Genomic DNA, 21,259 nt, shown 5'->3' on the forward strand with positions numbered 1-21,259 from the left:
CAGTGGGACTACTCCTGCGCCTAAGTGTTTGCAGAGCCAGGGGCATATTCTGTTCTTAAGGCTTTGTACAAATAATTCTCACTGACATCAGTGGAAGCTCTTTGTGGTTGAGGGTAGCTTGCTTTTTTATCTAAATTAATAGACCCAGTCCATGGGCTAGAGTTAAACATGATAATTTGTTCCCCCTTGACAGAATGAGTTTAGCAATGCAGGGTCTGTTAGGTCCTATTTCCCTCAATAGTCTAGACCTCTGACTTTTCCTTCTTTCTGTGATAAAACTTTAATTCTCATTTGTGCTAATGGAACCTTGAAAGTTACTTTGTGCTTTTTAAAGTAGATCTGGTCAAAATATCCATCTGTTCTGAACTTAATCCATTTTCTCTAGTTTAGAAGGAACCAATCCTAATTCTGTGAATGTATCTTTTCATATGTAAATATTTGCTGAATACTTATGTATTAGCTGAATTTACTTTGACGTGTTCGCTCTATGGGTTGCTTGACTTGTTTGCTTCAACTGCTCAGTATTTGTTACTCACAGTGGATTATGTGAAAATTCAGTCATGTAGTTTCTGCTTCCTGACTGTATGACTGAAACTTATGAAGCAGGAGTGAAAAATGAAGTTTTTATTATTAATCTGTGAAAGATGTATAATAATGTAAGCATTTATTAATATTTTAATACATATACAACAGGTGATACTCAATATCAAATATTACTTTATGAATTCTGACTAAACAAATATGGCATTTTTGTCATTTATTTCTTTAGTTGTCATTCAGTTTGAATATTATCTTGAGTAGTTCTTTGCAAGTTTCAATCTAGAACAGGGCTCTTCTGTGCAGCCCGCCAAGCTCCGTGTGCCCCCGCCCCACCCCTCTGCGTACCTCCAGGCCAGAGGTGGGCAAACTACAGCCTGTGAGACGGGGTTGCCCCCCATGGCGCCGCAAGCCCCGCACTGCTCCCTTAAGTGGCTGGCAGCATGTCTCTTCGGGCCAGAGGGGAGGAGGAAGGAGGTAGAGAGCTCCTGCATTGCCTCGCTTCCAGGTACCGCCCCCCGCAGCTCCCCTTGGCCAGGAACAGGGACCCACGGTCAATGGGAGATTCTTGGGAGGTACCTGGAGGAGCAGCAACAGAGCCCTGTGCCCACTCCCGCTTCCCCAGGGGCCATGGTTTCCGCTGCTTCCTGGAGTGGAGCGGCTCGGGGCCAGGAGCCTTCCCTGGCCCCGATGCGCACCGCTGCCACCCTGGAGCCACTCTAGGTAAGTGGCGCCAGGCCGGAACTCGCACCCCACACCCTTCCTCCACCCCAACTCCCTGCCCTGAGCCCCCTGCCATATCCCGCACCCCTCTTACACCCCAACTCCCTGCCCTGAGCCCCCTGCCACACTCTGCACTCCTCCTGCACTCCCTGCCTTGGGCCACCTGCTGCAGCCTGCACCCCGACCCTCTGCCGCACCCCTCACCTCTCTTGCACCCATCACCCATCTTGCACCCCACACTCCAACTCCCTGCCCTGATCCCCCTGCCGCACCTTGCACACCTCCTGCACATCAACTTTCTGCCCTGATCCCCCTGCCATACCCTGCACTCCTCCTGCACCCCCTGGTGGCAGGGAAGGGGCAACATTGGGGTGGGGACTTTGGGGAAGGAGGTGGAAAGGGGCAGGGCAGGGGCGGGACCTCATGAAGGGGTCGAGTGGGGGCAGGGCCAGGGGCAGTGAGGGTGTCAGTGATGCGGCCCTCAGGCCAATGCATTACACCTCATGTGGTCATTTGAGTTTGAGACACCTGGTCTAGAAAACGAATCTGTAATGAGAACATAAAGCACAAACTTAGATCTACATACTATGCATATATCAGAGGGTAGCCGTGTTAGTCTGGATCTGTAAAAGCAGCAAAGAATCCTGTGGCACCTTATAGACTAACAGAGGTTTTGGAGCATGAGCTTTCGTGGGTGAATACCCACTTCTTCAGATGCATGTAATGGAAATATCCAGGGGCAGGTATATATATGTGTGCTAGCAAGCAAGCTAGAGATAACGAGGTCAGTTCAATCAGGGAGGATGAGGCCCTGTTCTAGCAGTTGAGGTGTGAAAACCAAGAGAGGAGAAACTGGTTCTGTAATTGGCAAGCCATTCACAGTCTTTGTTCAATCCTGAGCTGATGGTGTCAAATTTGCAGATGAACTGAAGCTCAGCAGTTTCTCTTTGAAGTCTGGTCCTGAAGTTTTTTTGCTGCAGGATGGCCACCTTAAGGTCTGCTATAGTGTGGCCAGGGAGGTTGAAGTGCTCTCCTACAGGTTTTTGTATATTGCCATTCCTAATGTCTGATTTGTGTCCATTTATCCTTTTCCGTAGAGACTGTATGATGTCCATCCGTTTGCATTTGGAAAGGAAGATGATATCTGTCTGTATTTGTGCAAGTTTCTTCATGAGGTTGATGGATTTCCATTCCATACGGCTAAATGCAGTGCCTTGCATGGTGTCAAGTATCAGAGGGTAGCCGTGTTAGTCTGGATCTGTAAAAGCAGCAAAGAATCCTGTGGCACCTTATAGACTAACAGAGGTTTTGGAGCATGAGCTTTCGTGGGTGAATACCCACTTCTTCAGATGCATGTAATGGAAATATCCAGGGGCAGGTATATATATGTGTGCTAGCAAGCAAGCTAGAGATAACGAGGTCAGTTCAATCAGGGAGGATGAGGCCCTGTTCTAGCAGTTGAGGTGTGAAAACCAAGAGAGGAGAAACTGGTTCTGTAATTGGCAAGCCATTCACAGTCTTTGTTCAATCCTGAGCTGATGGTGTCAAATTTGCAGATGAACTGAAGCTCAGCAGTTTCTCTTTGAAGTCTGGTCCTGAAGTTTTTTTGCTGCAGGATGGCCACCTTAAGGTCTGCTATAGTGTGGCCAGGGAGGTTGAAGTGCTCTCCTACAGGTTTTTGTATATTGCCATTCCTAATGTCTGATTTGTGTCCATTTATCCTTTTCCGTAGAGACTGTATGATGTCCATCCGTTTGCATTTGGAAAGGAAGATGATATCTGTCTGTATTTGTGCAAGTTTCTTCATGAGGTTGATGGATTTCCATTCCATACGGCTAAATGCAGTGCCTTGCATGGTGTCAAGTATCAGAGGGTAGCCGTGTTAGTCTGGATCTGTAAAAGCGGCAAAGAATCCTGTGGCACCTTATAGACTAACAGAGGTTTTGGAGCATGAGCTTTCGTGGGTGAATACCCACTTCTTCAGATGCATGTAATGGAAATATCCAGGGGCAGGTATATATATGTGTGCTAGCAAGCAAGCTAGAGATAACGAGGTCAGTTCAATCAGGGAGGATGAGGCCCTGTTCTAGCAGTTGAGGTGTGAAAACCAAGAGAGGAGAAACTGGTTCTGTAATTGGCAAGCCATTCACAGTCTTTGTTCAATCCTGAGCTGATGGTGTCAAATTTGCAGATGAACTGAAGCTCAGCAGTTTCTCTTTGAAGTCTGGTCCTGAAGTTTTTTTGCTGCAGGATGGCCACCTTAAGGTCTGCTATAGTGTGGCCAGGGAGGTTGAAGTGCTCTCCTACAGGTTTTTGTATATTGCCATTCCTAATGTCTGATTTGTGTCCATTTATCCTTTTCCGTAGAGACTGTATGATGTCCATCCGTTTGCATTTGGAAAGGAAGATGATATCTGTCTGTATTTGTGCAAGTTTCTTCATGAGGTTGATGGATTTCCATTCCATACGGCTAAATGCAGTGCCTTGCATGGTGTCAAGTATCAGAGGGTAGCCGTGTTAGTCTGGATCTGTAAAAGCAGCAAAGAATCCTGTGGCACCTTATAGACTAACAGAGGTTTTGGAGCATGAGCTTTCGTGGGTGAATACCCACTTCTTCAGATGCATGTAATGGAAATATCCAGGGGCAGGTATATATATGTGTGCTAGCAAGCAAGCTAGAGATAACGAGGTCAGTTCAATCAGGGAGGATGAGGCCCTGTTCTAGCAGTTGAGGTGTGAAAACCAAGAGAGGAGAAACTGGTTCTGTAATTGGCAAGCCATTCACAGTCTTTGTTCAATCCTGAGCTGATGGTGTCAAATTTGCAGATGAACTGAAGCTCAGCAATTTCTCTTTGAAGTCTGGTCCTGAAGTTTTTTTGCTGCAGGATGGCCACCTTAAGGTCTGCTATAGTGTGGCCAGGGAGGTTGAAGTGCTCTCCTACAGGTTTTTGTATATTGCCATTCCTAATGTCTGATTTGTGTCCATTTATCCTTTTCCGTAGAGACTGTATGATGTCCATCCGTTTGCATTTGGAAAGGAAGATGATATCTGTCTGTATTTGTGCAAGTTTCTTCATGAGGTTGATGGATTTCCATTCCATACGGCTAAATGCAGTGCCTTGCATGGTGTCAAGTATCAGAGGGTAGCCGTGTTAGTCTGGATCTGTAAAAGCAGCAAAGAATCCTGTGGCACCTTATAGACTAACAGAGGTTTTGGAGCATGAGCTTTCGTGGGTGAATACCCACTTCTTCAGATGCATGTAATGGAAATATCCAGGGGCAGGTATATATATGTGTGCTAGCAAGCAAGCTAGAGATAACGAGGTCAGTTCAATCAGGGAGGATGAGGCCCTGTTCTAGCAGTTGAGGTGTGAAAACCAAGAGAGGAGAAACTGGTTCTGTAATTGGCAAGTCATTCACAGTCTTTGTTCAATCCTGAGCTGATGGTGTCAAATTTGCAGATGAACTGAAGCTCAGCAGTTTCTCTTTGAAGTCTGGTCCTGAAGTTTTTTTGCTGCAGGATGGCCACCTTAAGGTCTGCTATAGTGTGGCCAGGGAGGTTGAAGTGCTCTCCTACAGGTTTTTGTATATTGCCATTCCTAATGTCTGATTTGTGTCCATTTATCCTTTTCCGTAGAGACTGTATGATGTCCATCCGTTTGCATTTGGAAAGGAAGATGATATCTGTCTGTATTTGTGCAAGTTTCTTCATGAGGTTGATGGATTTCCATTCCATACGGCTAAATGCAGTGCCTTGCATGGTGTCAAGTATCAGAGGGTAGCCATGTTAGTCTGGATCTGTAAAAGCAGCAAAGAATCCTGTGGCACCTTATAGACTAACAGAGGTTTTGGAGCATGAGCTTTCGTGGGTGAATACCCACTTCTTCAGATGCATGTAATGGAAATATCCAGGGGCAGGTATATATATGTGTGCTAGCAAGCAAGCTAGAGATAACGAGGTCAGTTCAATCAGGGAGGATGAGGCCCTGTTCTAGCAGTTGAGGTGTGAAAACCAAGAGAGGAGAAACTGGTTCTGTAATTGGCAAGCCATTCACAGTCTTTGTTCATGTCTCCCTTGTGTGTGTGTCCACAAATAATGAAACAATACGTGATAGCAAGATGTGATATCAATGTTTTATTGCATAAAATTAGAATATCTACATGACTTGAGAGTGAGTTATACAGATCACAAATGAGTGCCAATAAAACCTTTAGAACACACTGTTCTGTGATACACTTATACACATGCGTTTATTACAAAACCTCTTATTCCATGTCACAACTGACCTCCGGTGGATCACACTGGTCTTTCTGGCGTTGGAACCTATGAACTAAGATTACTGTTTATCTTAGTTTATTTCAAGTATAATTTTCGTAGTGAATATGAGACCCAACAGTTGTATCCAAGAACAGATAAAATGGGAGGGATGTTTTTAAAAAATGTAAATGCACTGTAATCTAATCTAGAATGCCTTTTAGACATGGAAAATCATCAAAAAGGTAACCTCCAAACGATCTTTTTGTTGTAGTACTATTGAGTTTGTTATGTTTAACTGAAAGGAGTGGCGGATTAGCCCCTGGGCCAACGGGGCCCATGCCCAGCAGCCCTGGCCAATTGGGGGGCCTGGGGAAAATGAGCACCCTAACCTGCTCCACCTGCCCCCTGCGTGCCTGCCAGGGAGTAGGGTCGAGATACAGGGGCTTGCCCAGGAGCGCCGGGAGGGCAGGCTGGGGTAAGCCTCCACATCCCAATCCCATTTCCATGGCAATCATATATACTGTTCAGTTGGTTGTTTTTCCTTAGGTAGTTTGCAGTGCTGCTGAGGGCTTGTCTACCCTTGAAACACTACAGCAGCATAGTGGCAACACTGCAGCTGCTCCTTTATAGTGTTTCAGGGAAGATACTACCTGCGTCGATAGGAGAGGTTCCTCCACTGGCGTAGGTTATTCTTCCATCGACATAGCACTCTCTTACACTGATGGTAGCTTAATTGTGTCACTCCAGGGTGTGGATTTTTCACATCCCTGAGTGACATAGCTGGGTCAACCTAACTTTTTAGCGTTGACCCTGCCTGAGCCTCACATTGCTTTTAGTGGTTTATATATACCACACTCCAACCATAAAATTTCCCTTATTGGTATTTTGAATTACTCTAGAATACAATGCACTAATGTTCAGCATGCTGCTTCTAACAGGAAACCTGCTTTTTCATTTCCACTTGCTCACTCTCCATGACCTTTTCAGTACACTCTGAGAGAGTCATCGTGGGGAACATTGAGGGGATTCCTACAGTGATGACTAATTCACACTTTCCTTGCTATTTCCTTGCTGTCTTTGTGCATCCAAAGATCCCCAAGAAAACTTTTCTGGGAAAAGCACAAAGGGATTTTTGCTCTGGTAAGGGGTGCACATACCTAATACAGTTATTGGAGATGGATGAAAAGGGGAAAATAGAAATAAAAGGATCATTAAACGTTAAGCATGTACATTTTCATGATAAATTACTGTAAAGTCAAAGGCAACTTTAAAAATATTATTATTGTGGGAATTCTTGTCATACAAGTGCTATTTAGGTGCATAAAGAAAATATGGCAATGTCTTTGTTTATCTATACTTGTATTTCATGTTCTCTTTTCAGTATAAGAATGAATGAATCCAGGATTCGTATTGCTTAAAATAACCTAGAGGTGTCTACAAGCTCTGTTTGGTTTGATCTGCATGCATGTAGAGCCACATCTTCCCTCAGTCTGCCTTCTTACCCCATGCCTGCAAGCAGATAAACTAGTAAAATTTATGATGGCAGTAGGTCCAAGTATATTCCCCAAGACCCTTGGATGGATTCAGCACTTCTAAGGAATCCATCAGACTCTGCCAAACTTTCCCAGACTCTGCAGAGGATTCTGAGAGGTGTTGAGTACGTGCAAGGGAAGGATGTGGGCTTAGTGTGGGCAGGGAGAGGAGAGGGTAGGTTGGAGAACACTTAGCATCCACTGTGACTATCAGAACTCCCTTGAAAAGTTAGTACATCCTTAAGTTGCATTCACTCTTTGGCATGTCATGGCTTATAGCTGCAAGGAAACCTGACTGAGTTTTAAATCAGTCTGCTTTGTAAAACACATGCTGCAAAACCGATTAAACTGTGCACATCCCCATGTCTTTTTACACTCTCTCAGAAATACATTCTGTAGTTTTAAAATCCTCGTCACACATCTGCTCTCAGATGGGTGTTTTTAAGTTGCTGCCAAAACCTTTTCTGGATTTGGTAAATTTAAACTGAATTATTTGAAAATGGAACATTTGAATATAAATTCTCTGGTTTTATTTTTGAATATCTTCTTTGTTCAACATTGATCCTTACTAGCAGTGAGAGAACACCACTAATGGGGAATGAAAGGAATCAGTTCTCCCTGACTGCAAAGGCAGTAGTCTTCATGCATGAATTTGAAGGTGGTGGTGTTTCCTTAGAGCACTTTTAGTACTGGGAGAGCTGAAAATCTGGAGTTGTCTGAGTCTGAAACTCTTCCTTCTCCTTCAGGAAGGAGTGGAGGCCTTTCTGGATTACAGTGGAAATGAAGAGGAATTTGATCCAAGCACCCTTCCAGATCCTGATAAATACAGAGGCTCTGACCAAGAGGCTGATCTGGATACTGAAGACAACGATGGGTATGTTTACTAACTTGAAGCACATTTTTTTTTCCATTTTCCCTTCTCTTCCCAGAAAAAAGATGCAAAGATATTAGAGTGTATCTCTGTAAAATGCCTTAGCCCAGCTTTCATCAAAAGAAATACAGCAGAGGTGCTGTATATATTTCTTGTTTTGCCAAAGGTCATTTCTCACATTCATTTGGAGATGTTTCTACTTTTGAATGCTGCTTTATTTAGATGTTGCAACAGGAACATATTTTAAAGGGTTTTTGAATGCTCCCAAGACTTCCCCTTTTAGTTTTTTTGGCTGAGCAGGTGCTGAACACAAATTAGCTCTTATGAGTTTAGCCTAAGCAACCTCATTTATTTAGCCATGTTAGCTTTAGGATTATGAGTCAGCGTCAGAGGGATCTCAATGAGAATATTCAAACAAAAAAATGTTTGACTAATTCCCTGGAGTTCATTGTGAAGCGCAGAAATACATTTCTGTACCGTCACATCACAAATTTTATTTGAGAAGAAAACAAAGTCATATTAAAGTCATAAAGTATATTGGGAATATATGTAATAAATGTGTTTAAGATGAAGCATGTGAGGAACAGAGAGATTCAGTGTCATTTGGAATAGTTAGCAATACAAATGAAGTTGAGTCTGACCAGAAACATATGCTATGGAATTAACTCTGGGTTAAAAAATATAGTAAATTCAAAATACACCTCTACCTCGATATAACGCTGTCCTTGGGAGCCAAAAAATCTTACCACGCTTTAGGTGAAACCGTGTTATATTGAATTTACTTTGATCCACCAGAGTGTGCAGCCCTGCCCAGGCAGAGCACTCTGGTGGATCCAAATTTGTGTTATATCAGGTGGTGTTATATCGAGGAAGCAGTGAAGTTCCCTAAAGTATTTTTAAAATATACTTTTTATTCTGAGAGATAATGGTACAGGTTGGAAATGGGTGAGGACCCACAGTGTGTTATGTTAGTTTACTGCATTTCTTCAGTACACATATTGTAGGATTGCCAAACGGTCCTGGCTGAAATCCTGGCCCCCATTTAATTCATTGTGGGTTTTACCATTGACTTCAGTGGGGTCAGGATTTCATACCCTGTGTTTCTTTGGTAAACAGAGGAGGTCTTTTGTTATAGGCTCTGATACATCCTGAAATCATGACAGTGGTACTTGGTGCATTAGACTGGAAGGTATATGTTTATTTTGCCCCCTTTGACTCAACAAGAACTTGTAGTTGTCAGTTGTTGTATGAGTATCTTTTGCCTTCAGGTCTCAATCAGTTAAAATTACCTAGGCTAGATTGTTGCTAATCCTAATGTGGCTTCAAGGTAGGGAGAGAAGAGAGGTAGTAGTTAGGGCTACCCAGATCTTGACTCTGGATTACTACAAACAAGCCGGTAGCATGACTTTCCCCACCAATATGCTGGCCTGTAGAATTGGCTGGGCATCAGTGGGAGGGAAAGGAAGCTTGCATCCTTTTCTGAGATACAGTAAATTACTTCTTCCCATTAACTCTGAATCAGTTTCTTCCTGGTTTTACCCTCTGACCTGATGCAGCACCTTGTCACCTCCTACTCAGGGCTGAGTGTGGAGACTCAATCTAGCCTTCTGAGAATTAGCAGAAAACATAAAAGGAGACCCACAAAAAAAACCTAACCATTTAAATAAATTCCTCTAGTACAGGGGTGGGAAAACTACGGCCCGCCAGACAATTTAATCTGGTCCTTGAGCTTCCGCTGGGGAGCAGGGTCTGGAGCTTGCCCCATTCCAGCGCTCCTGCCAGGGAGCAGGGTCGGGGGCCACTCCATGTGGCTCCTGGAATCAGCAGCATGGCCCCTCTCCAGTCCTTACACACAGGGACAGCCAAGGGGCTCCGCTCTGCACACTGCCCCCGCCCCAAGCACCACCCCCACAGCTCCCATTGGCCAGGAACCACAGCCAATGGAGCTGCAGGGACAGTGTCTGTGGATGGGGCAGTGTGCAGAGCCACCTGGCCATGCCTGCGTGTAGGAGCCGGAGGGGAGCCATGCCGCTGCTTCCAGGAGCAACTTGAGGTAAACGCTGCCTGGAGCCTGCACCCCTGAACCTCTCCCCGCATGCCAGCCCCCTTCCCGCACACTTGATCCTCCTCATGCCCTCTAAGCCCCTCAGTCCTAACCCAGAGCATCCTCCTGTACCCCAAACCTCTCAACGCCTGTCCCACCCCAGAGCCCGCACCCTGAACCCCTCATTTCTGGCCCCACCCCAAAGCCCACACCCCCAACCAGAGCCCTCACCCCCTCCCACATCACAGCCCCACTTTTGTGAGCATTCATAGCCCACCATACAATTTTTATTCCCATATGTGGCCCTCAGGCCAAAAAGTTTGCCCACTTCTGCTCTAGTATGCGCTGAGCTTCTGTGATAGCTTGGGTCAGCCCATGGTAGGGATAGGGGAGTGATTTTATACTAATAATAGTCTGTCTCCTCCTCTTGACCCGACTGTGGGGGCGCTTAGCACATATTGGAGGAGTTTTGTTAAAATGATTAGCAAGCTGACTTTAATGTATTAGTAGAGACTCAGACATCCAGGTATACTGGACGAATGCATCTACTAGAGGTTGATTGCTTAGAGCTGAAGCAGCTAAGTGTGACAAAACTCTTTTTCTTAAGCTCCTCTTAAATGTCTAGTTACCACAGGGATCTCCTAATGACCACTGATGAATGGATTGATGGTTGGCTGGTTTTTGTTTTGTTTTTTGCATACTTACTGTAGGGGAAAGGCAATAGGCTTAAGGAACACATTTCAACTTGGATTCATATATGGTTTTCTTGTTTAAGCAATACTTAGTATGTGTTTAACAATTTTCTGTTGCATTTCACTAGTTAAAATTTTATCTTTTAGCTGGTAAAGGCTGACTTGGCAAAGTCTTGATCTATTGTATAAGAATATTTTTAGAGGATTTTGACAGAGTCAATTTAAAAATCAGTCTTCACTCTGGAGCGCTAAAATGACCATAAAAGAGATTAGAGAGAGCCTCTTTCTCTGTTGTTTTATGTTTTCTTTACTTTGTGTACCTGACAGCACTTCTCCCTAGTCAGCTAGTCCGTAGTTCTGCAAATACAGCAACTCCTCACTTAACGTTGTAGTTATGTTCCTGAAAAATGCAACTTTACGATGTTAAAACGATGTTAAACTAATCCAATTTCCCAAAAAGAATTCATGTAAATGAGAGGGTTAGGTTTCAGGGAAATTTTTTTGCCATTATATACATATACAGTATGTTTTTAAAACAATTTTAAACAAACAGTTTAATATTGTACACAGCAATGAATGATTGTGAAGGCAGTGAAGTCAGAGGGTGGAATATTTCCCAGAGAATGCCTTGCTGCTAAATGATAAACTAGCCCTTGGCTGAGCTCTCAAGGGTTAATATGCTGTTATTCATGTAGCCTCACACTCTACAAGGCAGCATGGACGAAACACAATAGATGTAGGGCAGTAGCTGCAAACACTTCACTGCAAAAACTGAACATGATGATGATGAGCCCGTGCTATCCAGCTGGAGCGCACCACTCCCTTCTCCTGGCAGCAGATGCACGGCTGCACAGGTGCTGACTTTCCAAAGTGCTGGGGGGTGCGTGCATGAGTGAAAGAGAAAGAGATGTGCATTACCCCTTTAAGGATGCTGACCCTACTTCAAGTACGTTGCCCTTTTAAACAGATCAGCCAGTTCAGACAGGAAGCAGCAGGTTCCAGCAAGCTCCCTCCATTCTGTCCCTGAGCCCTGTCCCCCTCCTCTGCTTTGTGGAGAGTGGGACAGGAGCAGGGGGACATCCTGATATCAGCATCCCTCCTCCCCCCCGCCCCTCCAAGCAAGCAGGAAGCTCCGTGGATTCGCTCCAAGGCAGAGGGCAGGTCAGGAGCAGCAAGGCAGTGTGGGGAGGGCCACCTGAACTGCTCCTGGGCAGCTGCCGAGCCAGATTCCTTATAGGGAATTTAGGGGAGCTGATGCCAGCCCCCTTGGTTCTAATCTCCAAAAGGAGGGGCTACTCTTCCAGAGAATCTTGCAAGCACTGGACAAAGCAGGTAGCTGCCAAACGACGTTATAAGGGAGCATTGCGCAACTTTAAACAAGCATGTTCCCTAATCGATCAGCAACGAAACAACATTAACCGGGACGACTTCAAGTGAAGAGTTGTTGTATATAAGCTTGCAAATAGAGTAGATCCAATGAGCTGGATCCTCATCTGGCATAAATCAGCATAGATCCATTGGAATCAACAGCTGATGATCTGGCCCACCAAGTTCAACATGAGCACTTGTATTTAAAATTAAGCACATGGATGAGTCTTTTCTGGGTTGGAGCCTTGGTCATTTTGGCCTTGTGTTTTACACACAAGATGGAAAAGAAGCTTAAAACAGGGAAACTTAATTTTAAGACCACAGAAATTTTTTTGGAGTCTAGTCATGCTTGAAAGTTGATTAGTCAGTAAAAGTCACATTTCAAGTTTCAAGTAAGTTTGATTTTTAGCTGGGCATCACATGCCTTTTTATGTTCCTCTCCTATCTAAGCTAATACATATTTGAAATTCTTACCAAGTAATAAAAAAAGATTAGTCCAAATTATATGTTTGAAAGTTTATTAGCAAGTCAAATTTAAATTCTTACAATTATTCAGTTCCTGTAACCATGTCCCTTCCAGAGGAATTTGTACAGTATAAATTCAGTTGTTACTGTAGCTTTCATGTGCAAAAGCGCATCATGAACTGAAAAAAATTGCCAGTTCCTAATATTCACGTTTATTTTTGCCATGAAAACCCCACCGACCGTTAAAATTGAGGGAGTTTTAGCTTTATTTTTGTTATTGCAAAGTTGACTAGCTCAGTTTTTTCCTAACTTGAGTAAAAGGTTTTCTGTGTGAACTTGTCATGTTGTCAGTTCTGTGCCATGGGAATTATAATCTGCTGGGCTGTGTTTTGCTGTCAGTTCTGGGGTTTAAACTTTCCATGGCTAGCAGCCGGACATTCTCAGTGGAGCAACCATGCTTCAGGAACCTGCTGTCATGGGACTCCATCAGAATCAGAGTTTGGCATGCTGCAGAGCACAGTGTAAGACCCTTTTGTTAGCCAGACTTTTCATAGACTTTATAGTGAGATGGTACTAAAAGTACTTGCCAAAGGGGTTTAAAAAAGTTTATATCCATTTTTTGCTTCTTTATGATTTTATGAATAAGGCTGGATTCTTTTTTCTTTCACTGTAGAAGTATCATGAAAGTCGTCTTGTCTTTGTGTTTACCAGACGATTAGAGAAGTGGAGTGCAAGCTTCCTCAGCAATAACTGCAAAGGCAGGAGTGCTGAGTCTTTACGAAATATAAATAAATAATATTATATTCTCCAAAGTTTTCCCCAGTCATTTGAGCTGAATAAGTGTTAACGAAGACAAACCAATGCTACAGGGTTAAATAGTATAGCTAAAGATGATCTTAGGGACACTCATGAGAAAGAAGCAGCAGCATTTGGACACTGCCATGATGGTGAGGGGGAGGAGAGGAGGCAAGAGCCTGTGAAGAAGGCGGATTCCCCCTGCGCGCGCACACACGTGTCATGGGGTCTGGATACTGGGGTGCTCATGCTGTCAATGACAGAGAAAGAGGGGAGTCAGAAAGGCTTGGGAGGGGAGACTTCTTCACACAATGTGCAGTCAACCTGTGGAACTCGTTGCTAGTGAATGTTGTGAAGGTCAAAAATATAACAGAGTTCAAAAAAGAGTTAGATAAGTTCGTGCAGAATAGGTCCCTCAATGGCTCTTAGCAAAGGTGGTCAGGGACACAACCCCAGGCTCTGGGTGTCCCTCAATCTTTGACTGCCAGAAGCTGGGACTGGATGACAGAGGATGGTTGCCTTTTCTGTTCATTCCTTCTGAAACACCTGGCATTGGTCACTATAGGAGGACAAGATACTGGGCTGGATGGACCATTTGTCTGACCCAGTGTGGCTTATGTTCCTATGAGAGAATTCAGTTTTGGCCATGTTTAAGTTTTAGCTGGTTGTGAGACATCCAGAGAGAGAGATCAGAGAGAGAAGCCAAGGTTAAGGATTAGAGTGAGTGAGAGAGAGGTCAGGACTGAACAGATAGATTTAAGAGTCAGTGGTGTAAAGATGGGAATTGAAGCCAGGTGAGTGGCAAAAATCACCCAATGTATGCGTGAGAGAAAGAAAGAAATGAGCCGTGGGTGGAGCCCTGGGGTATTCCAAAAAAGAATAGGAGGGAAGAAGAGGGCAGGGATGACCCACTAAGGAGATGCTGAGAAGTAGGAGTAGAACCTGGGGAAGCCAGAGCCATAAAATCCAAGGAGGAACAAGATTTCAAGGCATGTCTGAATGGACAGTATTAAAGTAACTAACCCATCAAGAGTGGAGTTGGGGGGCCTGAGACTTGGTTTTGAGGAACTAATGAACTCAAACTAGCTATGGGAATAAAGGGAAACAAGAAGACTTTTTATCAATACATTAGAAGCAAGAGGAAGACCAAGGACAGGGTAGGCCCACTGCTCAGTGAGGAGGGGGAAACAGTAACGGGAGACTTGGAAATGGCAGAGATGCTTAATGACTTCTTTGTTTCGGTCTTCACTGAGAAGTCTGAAGGAATGTCTAATATAATGAATGCTTACGGGAAGAGGGTAGGTTTAGAAGAGAAAATAAAAAAAGAGCAAGTAAAAAAACACTTAGAAAAGTTAGATGCCTGCAAGTCACCAGGGCCTGATGAAATGCATCCTAGAATACTCAAGGAGTTAATAGAAGAGGTATCTGAGCCTCTCGCTATTATCTTTGGGAAATCATGGGAGACGGGGGAGATTCCAGAAGACTGGAAGGGGGCAAATATAGTGCCCATCTATAAAAAGGGAAATAAAAACAACCCAGGAAACTACAGACCAGTTAGTTTAACTTCTGTGCCAGGGAAGATAATGGAGCAGGTAATTAAAGAAATCATCTGCAAACACTTGGAAGGTGATAAGGTGATAGGGAATAGCCAGCATGGATTTGTAAAGAACAAATCGTGTCAAACTAATCTGATAGCGTTCTTTGATAGGATAACGAGCCTTGTGGATAAGGGAGAAGCAGTGGATGTGATATACCTAGACTTTAGTAAGGCATTTGATATGGTCTCGCATGATATTCTTATAGATAAACTAGGAAAGTACAATTTAGATGGGGCTACTATAAGGTGGGTGCATAACTGGCTGGATAACCGTACTCAGAGAGTAGTTGTTAATGGCTCCCAATCCTGCTGGAAAGGTATAACAAGTGGGGTTCCGCAGGGGTCTGTTTTGGGACCGGTTCTGTTCAATATCTTCATCAACGATTTAGATGTTGGCATAGAAAGTACGCTTATTAAGTTTGCGGACGATAGCAAACTGGGAGGGATTGCAACTGCTTTGGAGGACAGGGTCAAAATTCAAAATGATCTGGACAAATTGGAGAAATGGTCTGAGGTAAACAGGATGAAGTTCAATAAAGATAAATGCAAAGTGCTCCACTTAGGAAGGAACAATCAGTTTCACACATACAGAATGGGAAGAGACTGTCTAGGAAGGAGTATGGCAGAAAGAGATCTAGGGGTCATAGTAGACCACAAGCTTAATATGAGTCAACAGTGTGATACTGTTGCAAAAAAAGCAAACGTGATTCTGGGATGCATTAACAGGTGTGTTGTAAACAAGACACGAGAAGTCATTCTTCCGCTTTACTCTGCGCTGGTCAGGCCTCAGCTGGAGTATTGTGTCCAGTTCTGGGCACCGCATTTCAAGAAAGATGTGGAAAAATTGGAGAGGGTCCAGAGAAGAGCAACAAGAATGATTAAAGGTCTTGAGAACATGACCTATGAAGGAAGGCTGAAGGAATTGGGTTTGTTTAGTTTGGAAAAGAGAAGACTGAGAAGGGACATGATAGCAGTTTTCAGGTATCTAAAAGGGTGTCATCAGGAGGAGGGAGAAAACTTGTTCACCTTAGCCTCCAATGATAGAACAAGAAGCAATGGGCTTAAACTGCAGCAAGGGAGATTTAGGTTGGACATTAGGAAAAAGTTCCTAACTGTCAGGGTAGTTAAACACTGGAATAGATTGCCTAGGGAAGTTATGGAATCTCCATCTCTGGAGATATTTAAGAGTAGGTTAGATAAATGTCTATTAGGGATGGTCTAGACAATATTTGGTCCTGCCATGAGGGCAGGGGACTGGACTCGATGACCTCTCGAGGTCCCTTCCTGTCCTAGAGTCTTTGAATCTATGAATAAGTCATTGAGAGGCCTTGATGAGGGCAGTTTCAGTGAAGTGGAGAAAGGAGAAGCCAGATTGAAAGGCCAAATCAAGGGTGGAGCTTGAATAGAGGAACTCAGGGAAGCATCTATAGTTGGACTGTACAATAATCTTAGAGGTAAAGGCAGGAGGGACACAGGTGGTAGCTGAAGAGGTGCGTGGGATCAAGGATTTTGAGGATGTGGAGAGTCGATGCTTGTCTTGTGAGAAGTAACATGGCAGGGAAGGAGTAAAGGAAGTCATGAGGACTGGGGAAAGAGGGTTCCCTGGGTAAGTGATTAGAGAAAGAGAGCAGGGAAGAAACCTTGGTGTCAGTAACAAAGGGGAAGGGCAAAGGAGGGTCCATTATTGCAACACAAATGCTCAATACATCACCTCGGAAAGTTGATTTAATTACATGGTGAGTTACTTCTGGTGCCTGGAACATTTGTCTAATGATTTTATCTAAAACCATATATAGCCAGGCAGTTGCTCATGGTAAGAATCTGACTTTGAAATTAGAAAATGCGACTGCATTTTGCCGTTATTCTTTTGAAATTCTGAGATTTATGCCCCAAGTGGTAGAATAAAATAGAAATACCTTAGGCTGCAGCAACTCCTGCTAGCTTTAAAGGAAAACTATCCAGCTGAAATGGCTAATATTCAAAGCATAAGGCTTCATCCTACAACTGTCTTCAAAGATGGATCGTCTGTCCATGATTTTGAAGTAAAGAAAGGTATTAATCTTTTCTTTCACCAACATTTCTTTCACCGGGATGCGGGAGGGGGAGTTGTACAATATACTAGATAATTTGCTTTTGAATAAAATATCCTTCTAACTATACTTCCACCAAATTAGTAATTAATTACTTCAAGCATGTAATATACGATTAATTTTTGTATGTCTAGCAATATTCATCATGTTTGTTTTAAGGCTATCTTAATGTGAATTGTTAATGAAGTGAAAAATTTTCAGTGGGTTGAATAGGGCAGAAAAGAAGCAGCTGGATATCCTATATATTCATTGCGCAGTTAAATTGAATTTCTAATATTTTTAATCCCTCCATCTTTTTAAATAAAAATGTGAGATAGAACAAAGTTGTGATTGGACTTGTTGTTACATTCTGTTAACCTTTAATATGTAGGACTATTCATCTTTATGTTAGCTCCTGGGTAGGTCAAAATGGAATAGATCTCGGAATTGGGAGAGGGGGAAATGGAATGAATAAGTTATACTTGCTGTAAAATCATTAGCTGCATCATTTTTACAGTAGTCAGTCCTGTGGTCTGCCATGAGCTGACAGCTGTGCTCATAGAGGTCACCATTTAGTGCTGCTGTTATATATAGCTCTGTTTGCTATGTCAATGACAGGCGAAGTTGCCATTTCTTCCTCCTCCTTTAACACATTAAATCAGGATGCTGTGAGCAATTCTGTTGACCCACTAGGTTTTGTACCGTTCTTGATTAGTCTGTAGTATCTTTTCTTACGGTCTAACTGGCCTTCAAGCCATGTTGTTCCATCTAAGAGATGTTCCTGTGATATTCTGGAGGAAAGAACTTTGTATGACTATGGTCAGAAAAGCTCTTTAAAATCAGCAAAGAATCCTGTGGCACCTTATATACTAACAGACGTTTTGGAGCATGAGCTTTCGTGGGTGAATACCCACTTCCTCAGGTGCATGCAGTGGAAATTTCCAGGGGCAAGTCTATATATATGCAGGCAAGATAGAGATAATGAGGTGGTTCAATCAGGGAGACTTGGGCCCTGTTCTAGCAGTTGAGGTGTGAAGACCAAGGGAGGAGAAACTGGTTTTGTAATTGGCAAGCCATTCAGTGTCTTTGTTTAATCCTGAGCTGATGGTGTCAAATTTGCAGATGAACTGAAGCTCAGCAGTTTCTCTTTGAAGTCTGGTCCTGAAGTTTTTTTGCTGCAGGATGGCCACCTTAAGGTCTGCTATAGTGTGGCCAGGGAGGTTGAAGTGTTCTCCTACAGGTTATTGTATATTGCCATTCCTAATATCTGATTTGTGTCCATTTATCCTTTTCTGTAGCGACTGTCCAGTTTGGCCGATGTACATAGCAGAGGGGCATTGCTGGCATATGATAGCGTATATTACATTGGTGGAGGTGCAGGTGAATGAACCGGTGATGGTGTGGCTGATCTGTGGTTAGGTCCTGTGATGGTGTCACTGGTGTAGCTATGTGGGCAGAGTTGGCATCGAGGTTTGTTGCATGGATTGGTTCCTGAGCTAGAGTTACTATGGTGCAGTGTGCAGTTGCTGGTGAGAATATGTTTCAGGTTGGCAGGTTGCCTGTGGGCAAGGACTGGCCTGCCACCCAAGGCCTGTGAAAGTGTGGGATCATTGTCCAGGATGGGTTGTAGATCCCTGATGATGCGTTGGAGAGGTTTTAGCTGGGGACTGTATGTGATGGCCAGTGGAGTCCTGTTGGTTTCTTTCTTGGGTTTGTCTTGCAGTAGGAGGCTTCTGGGTACACGTCTGGCTCTGTTGATCTGTTTTTCTTATTTCCTCGTGCGGGTATTGTAGTTTTGAGAATGCTTGGTGGAGATTTTGTAGGTGTTGGTCTCTGTCTGAGGGGTCAGAGCTTGGCTGTAGACAATGGATCGTGTGATGTGCCCGGGATGGAAGCTGAAGGCATTAAGGTAGGCAGGTTTTCGGTATAGGGTGGTGGTAATGTGACCATTACTTATTTGCACCATGGTGTCTAGGAAGTGGACCTTCTGTGTAGACTGGTCCAGGCTGAGGTTGATGGTGGGGTGGAAGTTGTTGAAATCGTGGTGGAATTTTTCCACATGGACTCCTCCTGAGAGTCGAAATGACAGTCTGGACCTCTACATTGAATGCTTCCGCCGACGTGCACAGGCAGAAATTGTGGAAAAATAACATCGCTTGCCTCATAACCTAAGTCGTGCAGAACGCAACGCCATCCACAGCCTCAGAAACCACCCAGACATTATCATCAAAGAGGCTGATAAAGGAGGTGCTGTTGTCATCATGAACAGGTCTGATTACCAAAAGGAGGCTGCCAGACAACTCTCCAACACCAAATTCTACAGGCCACTTCCCTCAGATCCCACTGAGGAATACACTAAGAAACTGCAACATCTACTCAGGACACTCCCTACACTAACACCGGAACAAGTCAACATACCCTTAGAGCCCCGACCAGGGTTATTCTATCTACTATCCAAGATCCACAAACCCGGAAATCCTGGACGCCCCATCATCTCGGACATTGGCACTCTCACTGGAGGACTGTCTGGATATGTGGACTCTCTGCTCAGACCCTATGCCACCAGCACTCCCAGCTATCTCCGTGACACCAGCGATTTTCCTGAGGAAACTACAACGCATTGGTGACCTTCCAGAAAACACCATCCTAGCCACCATCGATGTAGAAGCTCTCTACACGAACATCCCACACACAGATGTAATACAAGCTGTCAGGAACAGTATCCCTGATGATGCCACAGCACAACTGGCTGCTGAGCTCTGTGCCTTTATCCTCACACACAGCTATTTCAAATGTGATGACAATATATATCTCCAGAAAAGTGGCACCGCTATGGGCACCCGCATGGCCCCACAATATGCCAATATTTTTATGGCCGACCTGGAACAACGCTTCCTCTGCTCTCGTCCACTCACGCCCCTTCTCTACCTACGCTATATTGATGACATCTCCATCATCTGGACCCATGGGAAGGAGTCTCTGAAAAATTCCACCATGATTTCAACAGCTTCCACCCCACCATCAACCTCAGCCTGGACCAGTCTACACAGGAGGTCCACTTCCTAGACACCACGGTGCAAATAAGTGATGGTCACATTACCACCACTTTATACCGAAAACCTACCGACCGCTATGCCTACCTTCATGCCTCCAGCTTCCATCCCAGGCACATCACACGATCCATTGTCTACAGCCAAGCACTGAGGTACAACTGCATCTGCTCTAACCCCTCAGACAGAGACCAACACCTACGAAGTCTCCACCAAGCATTCTCAAAACTACAATACCCGCACGAGGAAATAAGGAAACAGATCAACAGAGCCAGACGTGTACCCAGAAGCCTCCTACTGCAAGACAAACCCAAGAAAGAAACCAACAGGACTCCACTGGCCATCACATACAGTCCCCAGCTAAAACCTCTCCAACACATCATCAGGGATCTACAACCCATCCTGGACAATGATCCCACACTTTCACAGGCCTTGGGTGGCAGGCCAGTCTTTGCCGACAGGCAACCTGCCAACCTGAAACATATTCTCACCAGCAACTGCACACTGCACCATAGTAACTCTAGCTCAGGAACCAATCCATGCAACAAACCTCGATGCCAACTCTGCCCACATAGCTACACCAGTGACACCATCACAGGACCTAACCACAGATCAGCCACACCATCACCGGTTCATTCACCTGCACCTCCACCAATGTAATATACGCTATCATATGCCAGCAATGCCCCTCTGCTATGTACATCGGCCAAACTGGACAGTCGCTACAGAAAAGGATAAATGGACACAAATCAGATATTAGGAATGGCAATATACAAAAACCTGTAGGAGAACACTTCAACCTCCCTGGCCACACTATAGCAGACCTTAAGGTGGCCATCCTGCAGCAAAAAAACTTCAGGACCAGACTTCAAAGAGAAACTGCTGAGCTTCAGTTCATCTGCAAATTTGACACCATCAGCTCAGGATTAAACAAAGACACTAAATGACTTGCCAATTACAAAACCAGTTTCTCCTCCCTTGGTTTTCACACCTCAACTGCTAGAACAGGGCCTCATCCTCCCTGATTGAACTACCTCATTATCTCTAGCTTGCCTGCATATATATAGACCTGCCCCTGGAAATTTCCACTGCATGCACCTGAGGAAGTGGGTATTCACCCACGAAAGCTCATGCTCCAAAACGTCTGTTAGTCTATAAGGTGCCACAGGATTCTTTGCTGCTTTTACAGATCCAGACTAACATAGCTACCCTCTGATCTTTAAAATCAGTTTCACACATCCCAGGTGAGTGCCATAAC

The 21,259-nt window shown here is 44.2% G+C and overlaps 1 protein-coding gene across 1 annotated transcript in view; it reads left to right on the forward strand.

Moving 5' to 3' along the window:
* DDX10 (DEAD-box helicase 10) overlaps window positions 1–21,259 on the forward strand; it is a 354,057-nt gene that overhangs the window by 320,810 nt on the left and 11,988 nt on the right. Inside the window, exon 17 of the mRNA XM_030561169.1 lies at window positions 7,797–7,924. Coding sequence (XP_030417029.1) covers window positions 7,797–7,924 — 128 coding nt within the window. The remainder of the gene's footprint in view (window positions 1–7,796; window positions 7,925–21,259) is intronic.

Source organism: Gopherus evgoodei, chromosome 1 (assembly GCF_007399415.2).
Source record: "Gopherus evgoodei ecotype Sinaloan lineage chromosome 1, rGopEvg1_v1.p, whole genome shotgun sequence".
NCBI classification, from domain to species: Eukaryota; Metazoa; Chordata; order Testudines; family Testudinidae; genus Gopherus; species Gopherus evgoodei.